This window comes from Balaenoptera physalus, assembly GCF_965194825.1.
Source record: "Balaenoptera physalus genome assembly, chromosome: 20".
Classification (NCBI taxonomy): Eukaryota; Metazoa; Chordata; class Mammalia; order Artiodactyla; family Balaenopteridae; genus Balaenoptera; species Balaenoptera physalus.
In genome coordinates this window covers 46,699,865-46,714,729 of record NC_138901.1, presented here as the reverse complement: position 1 = coordinate 46,714,729, position 14,865 = coordinate 46,699,865, and the positions used below count along the sequence as shown (strand labels likewise).

The following is a 14,865-nucleotide window of genomic DNA, read 5'->3' as shown; positions in this document are numbered from 1 at the left end:
GTCAGGTGAGATGGTCACAGGTTGGATCCTGGGGCTGGGGTTATGTGTTTGCTTTAGAAGATGAGAGCATTAATTGCAACTTTCACTACTGGAGAAGAGCATCAGTTTCTGAGAGGGAGGGAGAGGGGCAAAGGCCAGTGGGTGAGTGGGTGGTGGTAAGAGGAGTGGAAGGAGGTGTGGGCGGGGGACTGACTGTGGGACATCACCAGAAGTGAATCCCTGAGCCCCCTGGGAGAGCCGGGCACCTGTCCCAGCCGGCCACTGTCACCCTTTACAGGCACGGCCTCGGCTTAAGGGAGACAGTCTCTCCTGGGAGGTCTTTCCTGCAAGGAAACGACACCAATTGTTTTCTTTAGAACCCCTATTCCTCTGCTCTAACTTGATTCCTACTTGCTGTAGTTGTTTTACCTCCCCTCTCCCAGTTGGGGCACTTCCCTGGTCTTACCTTTGTCAACCTGGTCCAATGAAGCCAGGGCACTGTCACATAGCTCTGGGGTGTGGGGAGGGAAGGATTTAGGGTCTGGGGTCCGGGACTCCCCTGACTTCTCCCATCCCTAAACTACTGAGCCTGCCTGGACCTCCCAGGATCTGAGACCGAAGTGAAGAGAGATGGAAGGGTGGTCAGGGCATCCTGTCTTCCCAGCCTCCGGCCCCCAATTCACTCCCAGTTAACTCCGACATTGCCAACTTAGTGAAAACCTCGCCCCTGCCACCGTCACGCGTCTGCTGCCTCCAAGTCATCTTTAACCCGGTGGGTCTCGGCAAGTAGACGCTGCATCCCCACCCCCGACCCAGTCCTGAGAGACAGACCTGAACCCGGGGTGGAGGCAGGTGGGGATGGGGCCATCCACGCCCGGGACCGTGCAGCCACTTCCCCGCCAAGCCCGCCGCAGCCCTCCTCCTCCCTGGGCCGCGGCGCTCTGACCGATTCGGCCCGGGTGGTGACGCCCGGTGGGGGGGGGAAGGGGGCGGCGGTCCCGGGAGCAGCCCCGCCCCCGCCTGCGCGCCGCCCCCGAGGAGTCCGCGGGGAGGAGGAGACTCTGGTGCGGAGTGGGGAGCGGGAAGGCAGTGCGGGGAGCCGGGAGGCCGGGGCTGGCCCAAGGGCGCCCTCGCCTCGGAGCCGGGCGTAGGGGCCGGGGCTGAGGCGGAGGCCGGCGGGGCCGCGGGAGCCGAGAAGTTTGCGGCGGAGGGCCGGGCGTCCCGGGGTCGCAAGACGGCGGCGCGGGGGCTGGGACCATGGGGGCGGGCGCGGAGGCGGCGCGGCGCGCACTGAGAGCTCCGAGCGGCGCGGCCGCCGCGGCGCAAAGTTAGCCTGGCGCCCCGGGACGAGCCCCGCAGCCGCGTCCGGCCCCGGAAGCCGCCTCGGCATGGGCGAGCACCCCAGCCCGGGCCCCGCAGTGGCCGCCTGCGCCGAGGCGGAGCGCATCGAGGAGCTGGAACCCGAGGTCGAGGAGCGGCCGCCGGCGGCGCCGGAGGACGTGAGTGCCCTCTTCCCCGCCCGGGCAAACTTTCTCGGGGGCTCCAGGGGGAGAGCTGCCCCCGGCTCGCCCCCCGCCGGGCCACTGGGAGGTTTCAGGGTGACGCGGGAGAGCCCCGGATTGGCCGGGTCCCCACGGGCGAGAGAGGGCGGAGGGACCGGGCTCCCCGAAACGCGCGCGCCACCCCCCGCTTGGGCTCCCCGGGCTTCCCTTCGGAAAGCAGCGCCTGCCGCCGTGCTGGGGACCCGTCGGCCGCCGGAGCCCCCTCCTCGCGGCTGGTGCAGTGCCTGGGACACGGCGTTTTCCTGCAGAGGCGGCCGCGTCACAGCAGTGGCTCCCCTCCCCTCCCACTCGCGACCTGCGGGCTCTCCGAGTCCGGGGAAGGAGTGGGCGCCGCAGAGTCCCCAGAACCCGGCGGCGCAGACCGGTCTGGCGACCCCCTTCTCCGCTCCCGGATTAGCTCCCGCCCAGCACCTGCCCTGTCGCGACAGTGATTGAAATTCAAGCTGGCCCCTGTCCCTGAGCCCGGCCGGAGGAGAGAGAGGAGTGCTGGGAGCGCTTTTGCTCCCAGAGGGGGGCTTATGAGACCCACATCGCGTCGGTGCCAGCGGCGGTCCCCTGGGCGAGGATAGGGAGGGACTGCCCTAGAGGGCTTCCCTGCCATCTGCTGCCTGTGTCTCCCTCCCTCCGGTCCTGGGAGCCGTGGGCAGAGCCGGCACTGGGGAGTCCTGGGAACTGGAGTTTCTTAAGCTTCTCCCTCCCGAGGTTAACCTGCTAACAGAGGTGAAAAGTTGGGCACACGTCCTGCCCGTTCCCTCTCAGGGTGGGGACAGGGAAGTGAAGCCAGGCCCTCAACCTACCAGACCTCAGCCGGAAAGTCTGAATTGGGTTGTATCTCCTGTAACTTGTGCTTAAACCCCTCACTTGCTTCTGGCCCCAACACTCTGGCAGACTCTCATGTGCTCATCACTTAGACTCAGTCTGGAAAGAGGCCGGGGGTGGGTTTCAGTGCAGGCGGAAACCCCCTCCTCCCAAACTACAGGCAAAATGTTAATACTTATGCAGGGGTGGATTTTCCTGACAGGGGTCATTGGCTCCCAGCAGGTGGAGACCGCTGCAGCAGGTCTGATGGAATTGCAGGGATTGCACCTGGGCGTGCATTCCCGCGGAGATGAGCTTTAGGCAGCAGAAGTTATTAGAGGCCCTCGGACAGAATTGGACGACTTTATTTTAGGAATTGTTGAGGATCACCTTTGTTCTGCTCATCTCTCCTCCTGCCTGTCCCAGAATGAGGGACGCTGTCTCTCCCCAACCTGAGTTCTCCCACCTTTGTTATGTGTAGACTCGTTTGGGAGGCTTCTCCCAGGTTTTCCTGATCTCTTGTCCATGCGGGTCCCTGAGCCTGGGCAGCAGCTGGGAGGCTACAGAGGCCTTGGTGATAAGTGTGTTTCTTTCTTTCTCTCTTCTTCCTCCTCTCCTGCATGGCCTCCCTCTCTACCAGCACTGGAAAGTCCTGTTTGATCAGGTATGTGAGCAGTTAAATCCGCCCCCCCTCTTCCTTCCAGCCCTCCCCGCAGTCTCCCTGCTTGCGTGGGCTTCCCCAGCTCTGCACTCCTGAGACGGTGACGTGGGGGCGTGGCTTAACGCAGCTCTGTATATGAACGGTCCTGCTCTCCAGGTTTGGGGGGGGCGGCTGGGGGGGAGCTCCCCTGAGAGATCCCTCCCTCTCTCCCTCCCTCCTCCTCCCAACGCCACTTCACCAGGACCGGCTTTATACCAGGGAGACACTGGACAATATGTATTGAAAGCCTGGGACGTTCTCTGTATGCCAGGGGATCGCCTTTGGGGCTGGGGAGGAGGGGGCAGGGCTTAGGTTAACATCCCCTTTCCTCTTCCCCCTCCACCATCAGAGAGCCACTGAAGTCAAATCTCTGCCATCCTTGAAGCGCGACTCGATATGAGCACTTCTGAAAGCTGACTCTACTCTAATTTTGCTGCAGGGATGGGGGAGTCATAGCCGGAAACTTGTATGTGATTGTTCGCAATGCCTAGAGCCTAGGCATGGTGGATGGAGTTGGAAGTGCCACGCGTTGGCTTTGGAACCGGGAGACGGACATTTGACCTTCAACAGGGAAATGGTTCTCTTCTTTGCTTGGTACTCCTGTTGCGTGCTGTTGTTATGTGTTTCCTTCTCCTTCCCCGTTTCGCGATGCAGAAGGAGAGGAGGCAAGAGCTGTCCCAGTGTGGGGGAATAGTGAGCATTGTGGTCCTGGGGTGAAAATGACTATACCATGAAGTGTGTGTGACTTTAAGAGACCAGTCTGGTTGGGCCAGAGAGAACGTGCTGGGTTGGAGAGGTAGATAAAGCTGAAAAAGTAGCATGGACCAGACCTCATCCTGTTGGAGGCAGGGGAAGCCTTTGAAAGCTTTTTTGACAAGTTTGTTACCAGATCCAGGCAGTGGTTTGGGAAGATCCTGCGTGAGAGTGAGATAGAGGTGAGATGGGTTTCAGGGATGAGAGAAACTGGCCAGGAGCCTGCTGCCATGAATGGAGACAAGCACCTTGACTTGGAAGATGACAGTGGGAGTGGAAAGGAAGTGGGGCATGGTGATGGGAGAATTGGAAGATCTTATTAGACCCGAATAGATGAGGTGAACCACATGTATACCTTTGAGGTTCTGCACCTAGGAGGAGAAGGAAAAGTCAGGCTGGGGCCAGGGGTGTTTGTAAAATAGACAACTTTGGTTTCAGACCAGTTCAGTTTGAGGAGTCAGCTAAATGCAGATGGCCAAGTGGGACTGACAACACGGAATTCAGCTTGAAAGGCATGGTGGGCCTGGGGTGGGGATTGGGGGCTGTCATCCACCTTAACACAAGGCCTGGCTGTGGCTTGGGGAGCATCCGGCCGCTCCTGTCCCTCTGGGGTCTATAGACCATCTCTCCCTCCGGCTCTTAAGAGTACAGCAGCTTCTGGCCTGACGCCCTGAGGCAGGAGGGAGCCGCCTGCTGCCACGGATGCCACGACCAGCAAGCTGCCAGCCCTTCACACCTCCTGCCAGATTTAGAGTCGAAACCTAGAACAAAGTGTATCATTCTTTTTTTCCCTCTGTCTGTGTCTTTCTCATTTCATTAATTTCCTTTGCCAATCCCTGCATGTGTGTTTACATTGTAAAACGAACTATTTGGGGGAATGGAAGAAAACTTTTAGGGGGAAGAATCTGGAGCTTGAGGGAGCAGAGAGAATGTACAGCACCTAATATCAGCGCGTGGTCTATGAAATCCCATTTTTCCCACTGTAGGGCGATCCTGGGTGTCACCAAGAGCCTCCACCTGCTTCTGGGAAGGCCCACCCAGAAACCATTCTGGACAGACGAAATTAACCCTCGGAAAGAAACTCCCCAAACTTACTCTGGACAGTTTTTTTCTCTCATGATAAGTTCTGCCTTAGGTCCACTCCCCAGCCCTCACGTGGCTTTAGAAGCCTGTTTCTGTTGTTTTCCTTCCTATGGGTGCTTTGTGTTTGAGAAGAACTGCTCCTGAGCGGGGGCCCGACCTCTGGCAGATATCCAGTCCCTCTGCGTCTGTTCCCCCTCCTTTGTGCAGCCCCCCTGGACCATTCCCCTGATAGGGCTGAATGCAAAGCCGGTGTGAAGCTTCATAAATGGATGTACAACTTCAGAAGGACGCCAGGTTATTTGGAAAGCTGAAGGGTCTTATCCTTTCTGACTCTTCCTCTGGGCCTACTTAAAGGAAGGATTTGGTGATGGTGAACTTGGTGCACTCAGGAAGGAATGTTTGGCTGGTGGTTGCAGGCAGCCTTCCCACAATTTCTTACAGAAATAGCCCTGATGGGTCAAACTCTGCTGAATGGGGTAGGATTCACATGACATCCGTCAGAATCTCTGTAAACTAATGTGACCCTGGAATTCACCTTCCTGAGGTCACTGGATTGGGAGACTGGCCCCAGTCAGTCCTCCTTCCCATCCTGGGTCAAGGGGATGTCAGTGGTCACCTGGTTTCAAACCAGGATCAGCTGGGACCTTTTTCCAGGTGTTAGGAATGGAATTAGACCAGTGCCTCTGTGCTATCTGGTTCTTCAGCATGTAGAGTAGCTTTGACCCAACATGACCCTAATTGGATCCAAGGGCTCGAAGCCATGACCTTGGCCTTTTGGTCCTATGTGGTCACCCCTCAACCCAATGGCCAGAATGCCTTTTGGGGAGTTGGAGGTGCAGAAAACAGGTGACCCCAGTCCCTTGGAAGTTTACCTGGCCACCGCCCACCCCCGGCATCCTGGACATTTGTCTGGTCTGCTCAAGCAGGGGTGTAACACGCCACCCAACCTCACCCCCTCCCCAGTGTTTCCTCACAGGTCCCAGAAATTACAACAGACAGGAAACCTGAAGATCATCACGTTGACCCCCAGATGTTCCAGGTGTTTGTTTCCTCTTTGAACTTCTCCTTAAGGAAATTGTCTTTTCATATCCTTGGGTGGTTTTCCTAAATACTAGATTTTAAAGTTACCATAAATATTAACCCATCGTTATAGTGTAATATCATGGTAAAAATGTCTTATTTTTCTACAGTTGAATCTGTTGGGCCTTTCCTTCATGATTCCTTATGTTGCTTTGGAGCTGAGACACTTTTCTTCCCTCTTCAGATCGCATAAATATGTGCTTCTGGTTCCTACTGCTTTTTCCTCTGATTTAAAAAAAAAAATTGTCTAACCCTTTACTCCATCCAGATCCTATTCCTATCCACTTACACCAGCATCACTTATTAAGAAAGGCTTCATTTATTTATTTACTTACTTAGTTAAGTTTTTTTTTTTTCTTTTTGGCTGCTCCACGAGGCATGCAGGATCTTAGCTCCCCGACCAGGGATTGAACACATGCCCCCTGCAGTGAGGGCACAGCGTCTTAACCACTGGACCGCCAGGGAAGTCCCAAGAAAGCCTTCCTTTATATACTGAGAAATTGTATCATTTGGTAAATTTTTATATGTGGTTAGGTTAATTTATTTATTTATGGCTGTGTTGGGTCTTTGTTTCTGTGCGAGGGCTTTCTCTAGTTGTGGCAAGCGGGGGCCACTCTTCATCACGGTGCGCGGGCCTCTCACTATCGCGGCCTCTCTTGTTGCGGAGCACAGGCTCCAGACGCGCAGGCTCAGTAATTGTGGCTCACGGGCCCAGTTGCTCCGCGGCATGTGGGATCCTCCCAGACCAGGGCTCGAACCCGTGTCCCCTGCATTAGCAGGCAGATTCTCAACCACTGCACCACCAGGGAAGCCCCGTTCGGTTTATTTTTGATTTCTGATCTACTCCCCTGATGTTTACAGTTGTGCCTAGGTAATGTACCCTTTAGTTAATGCTCCCATAGGTTTCCTACAAGCTCCTCTTTTTCAGGTTATGCTCTGATAGTTTCACTCCCAGTTCCTTCCTGAACTCCAGGGAGGTGCCCTCAAGGACCCAAGGTCAAATAGCAGGTCCATGGCAGATACGGGACTGGAGCCCGTTAACCCATAAGAGGCTTCCAGGGTTGGAAAACCATTTCCAGGTTCACCCTTACAAATGCCTTCAAGATCTCCAAATGTTTAATGAGCAAAAGGGTTTGGAGCAGAGTTCTGTTAAGTCAACAGAGCACAATTGCTTTCCAAGCTCAAACAAGCAAGAGGGAAAAGGGAGAACTGAAAGGAACTTGATCCTGTCTCCCTTTTTCCCTTCCCACTAGGAGCATGCATTTTCCAGACTCCGAGAAGGGACCCTAACTTTGCTAATCTCCCAGAAGGGAAGCAGACAAGTCTTGACTATCCCTCCAAAATTATAAACATGCTACGAACACAACACGGAGTTGCTTGCGTGGGCTGCTGGGGAGAACCCTGAATGTGGGGTCAGAGAGTCCTGGGTTCAAGCCTTACTGACTTTGTGATTGGGGTCAAGCGACATTAGTTCTCCAAGCCCCAATTTCTTCATCTCTAAAATGGGGAGGATCATCTTTAACTCCAGGGGTGACTGTGGGAGTTTAATGGAAGTGGAAACTCTGTTAGTGATGTCTGATACCCAGTGGACTTTTTTTTTTTTTTGGCCACGCCGAGTGCCATGTGGGACCTTAGTTCCCCGACCAGGGATCGAACCTGTGCCTCCTGCAGTGCAAGCGCAGAGTCTTAACCCCCAGTGGACGTTTGACAACTCTCTTTTGACCAGGAACCAGAATTTGCTGGAAGAAGCACAGGGCCGCTTCTGAGATCCAGGCCCCTATAGGGAAAGCCGCTGCCTCTAAACCAGCTCCTTCCCAATCCCAGCTCCTGGAGAGAGAGCCACTTCTGCGCCCGGAGGATTTTTCTGCTTGCTTTCCCCAAGTGTCTCCCCTGTCCAGCCCCCTTGCCTCCAGCCTGAGGGTCTTCCCTTAGCCTGACCCTGAAGCCTGCCTCATTTACAGCCCTCAGGCTGGCCTAAGAGGGTTCTGGGAGCTGAAAAGAGGTTCAGATGAGACTGCTGCATGGATTAGTGTGGAGCCGCAAAGAAAGGACCTGCCCCAGAGTCAGGGGCATTGGCGGCGCCCCCAGGACACAGGATTCACCAGCAGAGAGGGATTCCCTTACTCAGGCTCTGCATCTCCAACCCCTTATCAGGTGGCGTCCAGGCCCCTAGAGTCTGTGGACTTCCCTCCACCGCAAAGCCAGCTTCCCTACCCTGCTCCTGCCCCAGTGACCCCAGCGGTCATGCTGAATTAACCCTTTTATCCCTGACCACTCCCAGAAATGCATTGGATAGCGGTTGAGCAGCGGGGCCAAGGGAGCCGAGGTTGTTTGCTGCCTGGCTGCCTGCCTGCCACGGAACAGGCACGCACATGCCGGAGCGAACGAGTCCAGCTACATCCCTGCACACGTTGTCTTGGGTTCTAATGTCTTCTCCAGGGGCAGGCCCTGACTGTGCGGCCACCTGGCCCGTGCCAGCCCTTCTGGGGCTGCCGCCACCTCAAGGACCGTGGATTATTAGAAGGTCGGTGGAAGCATCTTGTCCAATCTGCTCATTTTGCAGATGAGGGAACAGAGGTCCGAGACCTTCTGAGGTCACTTGGTGCAGTAATGTCAGAGCTGGAACTAGAGCCCGGCTCTACTTTCTTTCTCTCTCTGACCGGTGTTCCTGCCACCGGGCCTTGCAGGCTTCCGTCTGCTTCCTTGGCACCCTGAGTAACTCAGGCGGGGCGAGGACACGGAGTCTGCCTCGGGTCCCAGTTCTTCTCCTCCTTGCTGTGTGACCAGGGGCAAGCCGGGTAACCTCTCCAAGCCTTGGTCTTCTCATCAGTAAGCTGCCTGCCCTCAGGGCTGTACTGAGGCCTGATGAGATGGTGTGTGAATAGCACGTGGTACAGTGTGTGGTGAGCCCCTGATAAATGTGGTGGTTACCGTGTTACTGGAATTTAAAGAAATTGACACTGTTTTCAAAATAACCTCTGGCACGTAATAGTTCTAGGTCTTGAATCAAAGTGTCCAGATCCCCAGTATGGGGTTCCTTCCACCATATCAAGCTGACTTCTTCAGGGCAGGAGCTGGAAAACCACGTTCCCCCTGAACTTTCCAAAGAAAGGAGAGAAGTGTTTGGATAGAGGCTGCCTGGGGGAACGTGGACGCCCAAGCATTTTCCCTCCGCTCACTGGCTGCCTGCATGGCAGAGGGTGAGGGCGAGAACGAGGCATCGGGCACCACGTGGCCAGACCCCAGGGCAGGCCTGCTCTGCCCAGTGTTCAGATTTGGCAATTCCTGGTGGTCGACTGTGAGATTGGGCCCAAGGCGCTGTTCTCTGTTACGGAAGTGAGCTGATGTGTATCTCGAGTTGTGGACAACTAGGGGTAGCTGCCAGCCTCGTCCCACCAGCTTTTTTAAACCAAGGTACAGGTTTGAGTCGGAAAGTATTCCTCTGAGGGAGCAAACATTGAGCTTCAGCTGTGTGCACATGCGTCCTTGTCTTGTTTTGATCTCTCAATAGCCCTGCGAGGTGAGCGGTGCTATCTGCTCTTTACAAGGAGGAAACTGAGGCCCAAGGGAGCGGGGATTGCCCAAAGACACAAAGCAAACAAGGACCCTCTGCAGAGGGGTTTGTGTGTGTTTGTACATGAGGCTCCTGGGTATGTTTCCACACAAGGCTTCTAGGTGGCTTCTGAAACAGGCAGCGGGCCGCAGGAGGTGAACCAGTTTGGTGACCCTTTATCCTGCCCACCCTGCTCCTGGTCAGAGGTCTGTGTCCCACTCCCCTCCTTCTCCCTGGATCTCTCTTTTCTGGGGAACCAGAAGGATCCCTTGGTGGCTTCCAGGAGAAGCAGCAGGAGGAAATGGGTTTAGGCTGAAGGGGGTGGGATGGGGCAGATTAAGACCCCTCCCTGCTCAAACCCACTCCCACCTCTCCCTGCCCGCAGCTCCCCTGGGACTCCTGCCTTTATGGCCGTGACTCGGCTTCAGTCCCCAAGTGGCCTTGACGGTTGGACCTGGGCGAGTCAGCACAGGTGTTACGTCTGCTCCTGGCACCCAAGGGGCCTGCCTCTGAGTCACAGCCCCCAGCTGCCCCCTCAGAGTCTGTGTGCCTCCAAGGCCTTCTGTGATTTGAAGGGGGAGAAGCAGGGTCTTCCAGGAGGCTCTCTCTCAGGGTGGAGATGGGCAGGGCCTGGAGGAAAGAGGCGGCCCCCACTTGACCCCAGCTTTCTGCGTTCCGGGGAAAGACTGAGAGCTCTTCTTCTCCTCACGGCCCAGGTGTTGAGAGAGAGAGGGCTGGGTAGTTTTCTGGAAATTTGCCAATTGTGCAGCGGCTCAGCCTGGATTCAGGCCAGGATGTCCTCCACTTCTCTACTGAGGGAAGGGTGTTCTAGCTTCCTAATCAGCCTGCCAACCTCAGATCCTGGGGTTCAGCTCTTTGACTTATGGGGGGGATGTTCAGGAGCCTGACTTGGAGCTTCTGGGAGAAGCCCCTTGAGAGGGATGAGCTCCCTCCCCTGGACCCCTGGGGTGGCAGCTGGAAGAACAGAAATAATGTAACTGGGAATCCTCGAATTGCTGAAGCTTCGCCAGCTGTCAGATGCCTGGCCAAATCCCAGGGGAGCACCAGAGCCCCTCGTGCCTCCATGTGGGGAGACTGGAGAGCAGGAGGGGTCAGAACCTGGCTTTTAGGAACTGGTCTCTCTCCTTCCCAGGGAGGCTTGAGGTGTTTATAAATCCACTTCTGGCTTCAGCTGAAAGCAGGCCCGATGGTACCCTGTTCTACTCGCTGAAGTGCCTCTGGACAAGTCGTTCGTCTCTGTGTGCCTCAGTTTCCATATCTGTTAAATGGGACTAATCACACTTATACTCTAGGGTTGATGTGAGAATAAGAGCAATCAAATATTTGTGCCAATGAGTATTTCAGGTCTGGGGGAAAAGTCAGGGGATGGTGTGAGGTGGTTTTCTGTATGGGGCGAATTAGCATCTTCATTTGCAAGGCAGAAGTGCTAGAGAAAGCTGCTACTCCCCTAACCTCGCCTCCTGACCTCAGCAGCTTCAGGCCTGGGCCTGATTTATGGGGCTGTAAATATCCCTGAATGGGCCTGAGTTCCCTGGTGGGCTCCGGCTGTTGGATGGGGACAGCTCTGCTGAGCTGGAAACCCCTGGGCAGCCTCGTTAATTCTGCTCTGCTCGGAAGCCGGGTGATGATGCGGGGAGCCAGCAGATGAGCTAACCCCCTAAGTGGGGAGGGGCAGTTGCCTGCACCCTCCTCTGCCCCAGCACGCACACCATGTGGTCCTTCCCCAGGGCTTATTCTGTCTCAGTGGACAGAGAGGGGACAGTGGGGCCTGAGATGGGAGGCTTCCTTAGACTCCAGGTCCCGACCTTCCAGGCGTGAGAGGTCTGCACCAGGATGGCTCCCCAGGTGCCACCTTTGGGCTCCCACACCCCTCACTGAGGACATGGACCTCTCGAGATGAAGGAGAGGGAGAGGTCCCCCTGGGAGAGAGAAGGGATCAGACATGTAATTGTCCTGGAAATGAGTTGGTGCAGATCACACATAACATAAGAGCTATAAAATAGACGTGTTCCTTTCTTCTTTCTCTTCTGCTTTGCTGCTGCTGGGTGGATTCTGAAGCCTTGGCCGGGCTCTTGGGCCTGCGGCAGCGGGGTGGAGAAGTGGCGCTGCTGTCCTGGGTGCTGAGCAGGCAGATCCCAGGCCCTGCGGGCTTGGTTCCCTGGAAGCTCAGCTCAGCCCATTAGGCCAGTCACTTCCTCCTCAGCCACTCCCGGGGCCTGGCACCCTCCTCAACCCTCTGGCTGGGGCCTGGATCCGGCAGACTTCTAACTTGGCTGGGAGGACTCCAAATAAAGTGTCAGCTGCCTCGAGGGCCTGTGCCACTCATGAGATGGAGGCGAAAGGCTGGTTCGGAAACACTGACAAAGGGGCCTGGTTTCACAAAAGGGAAAAGTAACTCTACTATGGATTCATGCATTTTCCCCAGATTGTGTCCCATGGAGTGTTACTGTGAAAAAATATTATGATCAAAGACCCAGTAAGTTTGGGAAATGCTGGGCTGAAAAAAATCAGACAGGATTCTCCACTGTAAGATCTTGAAGGACCTTTAATATGGTTTTTATACATCACGCCCTTCCAAAAGGGTTTCCCAAACTTCTGGAACCACAGCACCCTTATTTCATGCACCGTCTTGGGCCTGGTGTTCCACAAAACACACACTGGGAAACCCTGAGCCAGTTATATTTCATATGACAGAACAGGACAAAGAAAAACAAGGAAGAGCAATGCTGGACCGGCCAACCACTATGGAGGAACCCTGAACTATTTCCATCTTGACCACCAACTTGCTCTGTGACCTTGAACTAGTTTCTTTTGCTCTCTGCACCTGTTTCCCCGTCCATAAAGCGAGTGTGATGCCAGACACGTAGTCGATCCTTAGCAAGTATGTTAAATGAACGAATGGGAGGACTGAACTGGGGTCTCTGGAACCCTTTTCAGCCACAGCATCCTAATGATGGGAGAGTGCAAGCTCTGGGCCCGGCCACTTGGATGTGAGTCTACCTGCATCAATTACCAGCTCTTTGAACTTGGGCAACTCTGCTCTTGGTGCCTCGTTTTTCTCCCATGTAAAATAGCACCTACCTCGTAGGGTTGTTGTGAGGTTTAAATGGGGGGACCACATAATTTATTATCCAAATTGGGACGATTTTGAGGGTGAAAGGAGCACTGTTAATAATCATGCTCAGGGACTTCCCTGGCGGTCCAGTGGTTAGGACTCTGCGCTTCCACTGCAGGGGGCATGGGTTTGATCCTTGGTCAGGGAACTAAGATCCCTCAAGCTGCGCAGGCGCAGCCAAAAAAAAAAAAAAAAAAAAAAAGTCATGCTCAGACAATAGGTGTAAGAAGCCAGGACTGTCCCAGACAAACCAGGACAGAGGGAGGTGACCTGAGGTTTCAATGAGGTAGCGCCTGATACCTGGCGCGTATTCTGCATACACAGCCACTATCGTGTTGCTGTTCCACCAGGTGGTATGCAGAAGGCCAATGCAGAAAACAACTCAGAATGGGGCCGCTCGGCAACCCCCTCCCCGCCTCGCTGGGCTTCGCAAGTCCCCCAGCCCCTAGAGCTCTGCAGAGCAGTTTGAAAACCACTGAGGTTCCTTCCAGCTCTCCTGGATCATGACTTATAATTTCCTGACCTGCTATCCTTCTTTCCAATGTCACCAGGTCCTTCCTACAGCACAGACCTCCCCCCCCGCCCCCCCGCCAATATGAGCTGCCTCATCCTGATTCCAAATTTCCCGTCAGCCCTTTGACCGAGCAAGGATGCAGAATTGAAGATCAGCTGCCCCCATGGGCTGTGTGGGTTGTGGATGTCTCTTTCCCCAGCCCCCATTTGCATATGGTATGCTTAGGTATGCAGGGCTGGGGACGACCACCTTACATCGCCCCAAGAAGGGAGAGTTCCTACCACACGGTGGATGGGGAAAGTGAGGCAGTGTGGTTAATGGTCTGCCCAAGATGGCACAGCAGCTGGGGCCGGGGTTCCTTCCAGAACTCTCCCCCAACTCCTTGCCCCAGAGGAGGGGAAGGAGCCCTAGGTGGCAACAGTACAGAGAGAATCCGGTGGGTCCTTTTTGCATCCAAGGTCATAAGTGAGCCAGGAGGGGGCCCAGGGTGGGAGATGGGATATATATATGGCAGAGCATGCGTGGGGCGCCGGGGGTGGGGAGAACCGGCGACCTAGAGGATTAAGGGGCCAGAGGGCTGGGTGCTGGTGGGATTAAGCGCCCCTGGAGTCTCGAAGCTCTTTTCAAGGCCAAGGCAGGTGGGCGGGAGCTGTGGGAGGGTCACTCGTCACTTTGTGTTTTCCTCCTCTTCTTCGCCAGCAGCCTCCACACAGGCTGAATGTGGACGTGGCTCCCCCTTCACACACACACACACGCACGCACGCACGCACGCACGCACGCACCCGGCCCTGCACAGCGCTGGGGAGGCAGCTGCAAGGATGCTCCTGGATCCCCAAGGGGTGCCTGCCTGCGGCTGTTCAGTCCCATTCCTCCCGCTGCCCCGCCACCCCCAGACCACCCCCGGTCAGGTTGTCTCCAACCCACCCAGCCTAGACCTCATCCCACGAGCCCCCCCTCCATCCAAAGTGGGTGAATCCGGGTCATGGAGCACCCAGGACGGGGAGCTTCGGGGCCTTCAGTACATTACTGACAAGGAAATTGCATTTGTAGGGGTTGTTTCCCCCAAAGCTCCAAACCACGGTGCTTGTGTGATCCTGTCCCCAAAGCTGCCCTTGAGGAGGCCCAAAGGCGGGAACGGTGTCCAGGAGGGTCGGCCAAGCCTCCATGGCAGGGCTGCTCCCTCCTTGCTTCGAATGAGGCCAGTGCAGCCGGACACTGAGTGCAGGCGGCCCTGGGCCCCGGAGAGCACAGCCCTGCGTTTGCTTCAGCCCACCGCACCCCGAGGGCACGCTCGCCCCTGCTGGTTGAATGAGGCCGAGGCAGTTATGGCTCGAGGTGTTTCCCCTAAGTTACACGAACTGGTAAGTGGCTGAGAGCAGAGTGGGATTTTGCCCTGCTCCTCGCAGCCTCCTTTAGAAGCTCCGTCAGGGCAGTGGTACCCACCTCTCTCCGCCTCTGCACGAATCCTCTCTGTGTGTTTCTTTTTGTTTCCCCCTCGCTCCCTCTCTCTGCACTACCCCCCCCCCCGCCCCATGCCCCATGCCCCCTGCCCCCTGTCAGCCAGGGCTCTTGCCCTCATCTTCCCAGGTGTTCGGGGTGGTGGTTGGAAGGTGTCCCGTGTACATCTGTGGAGCCCAGGCAGCTGGCCCCTCCCTTCCTCTCCCACCCCCTCCCCCAGTCCCCCTCCTTCATCCCTGAGGCCTCATT

The 14,865-nt window shown here is 56.0% G+C and overlaps 1 protein-coding gene across 6 annotated transcripts in view; it reads left to right on the top strand.

Annotated features, from left to right (window-relative positions):
- The first annotated feature begins 1,044 nt into the window (after nt 1-1,044).
- The window catches only part of RHBDL3 (rhomboid like 3), a 46,847-nt gene continuing 33,026 nt past the window's right edge, over nt 1,045-14,865 (top strand). For 4 of the 6 annotated variants that reach the window (XM_082443734.1, XM_082443732.1, XM_082443733.1 and 1 more), the window contains exon 1: nt 1,045-1,478. In XM_082443734.1, coding sequence (XP_082299860.1) covers nt 1,368-1,478 — 111 coding nt within the window. In that variant the 5' untranslated portion in view covers nt 1,045-1,367. Of the gene's footprint in view, nt 1,479-2,979; nt 3,004-14,865 lie in introns of all 6 variants that reach the window. The other 2 variants (XM_082443730.1, XM_082443729.1) reach the window with 1 other exon arrangement.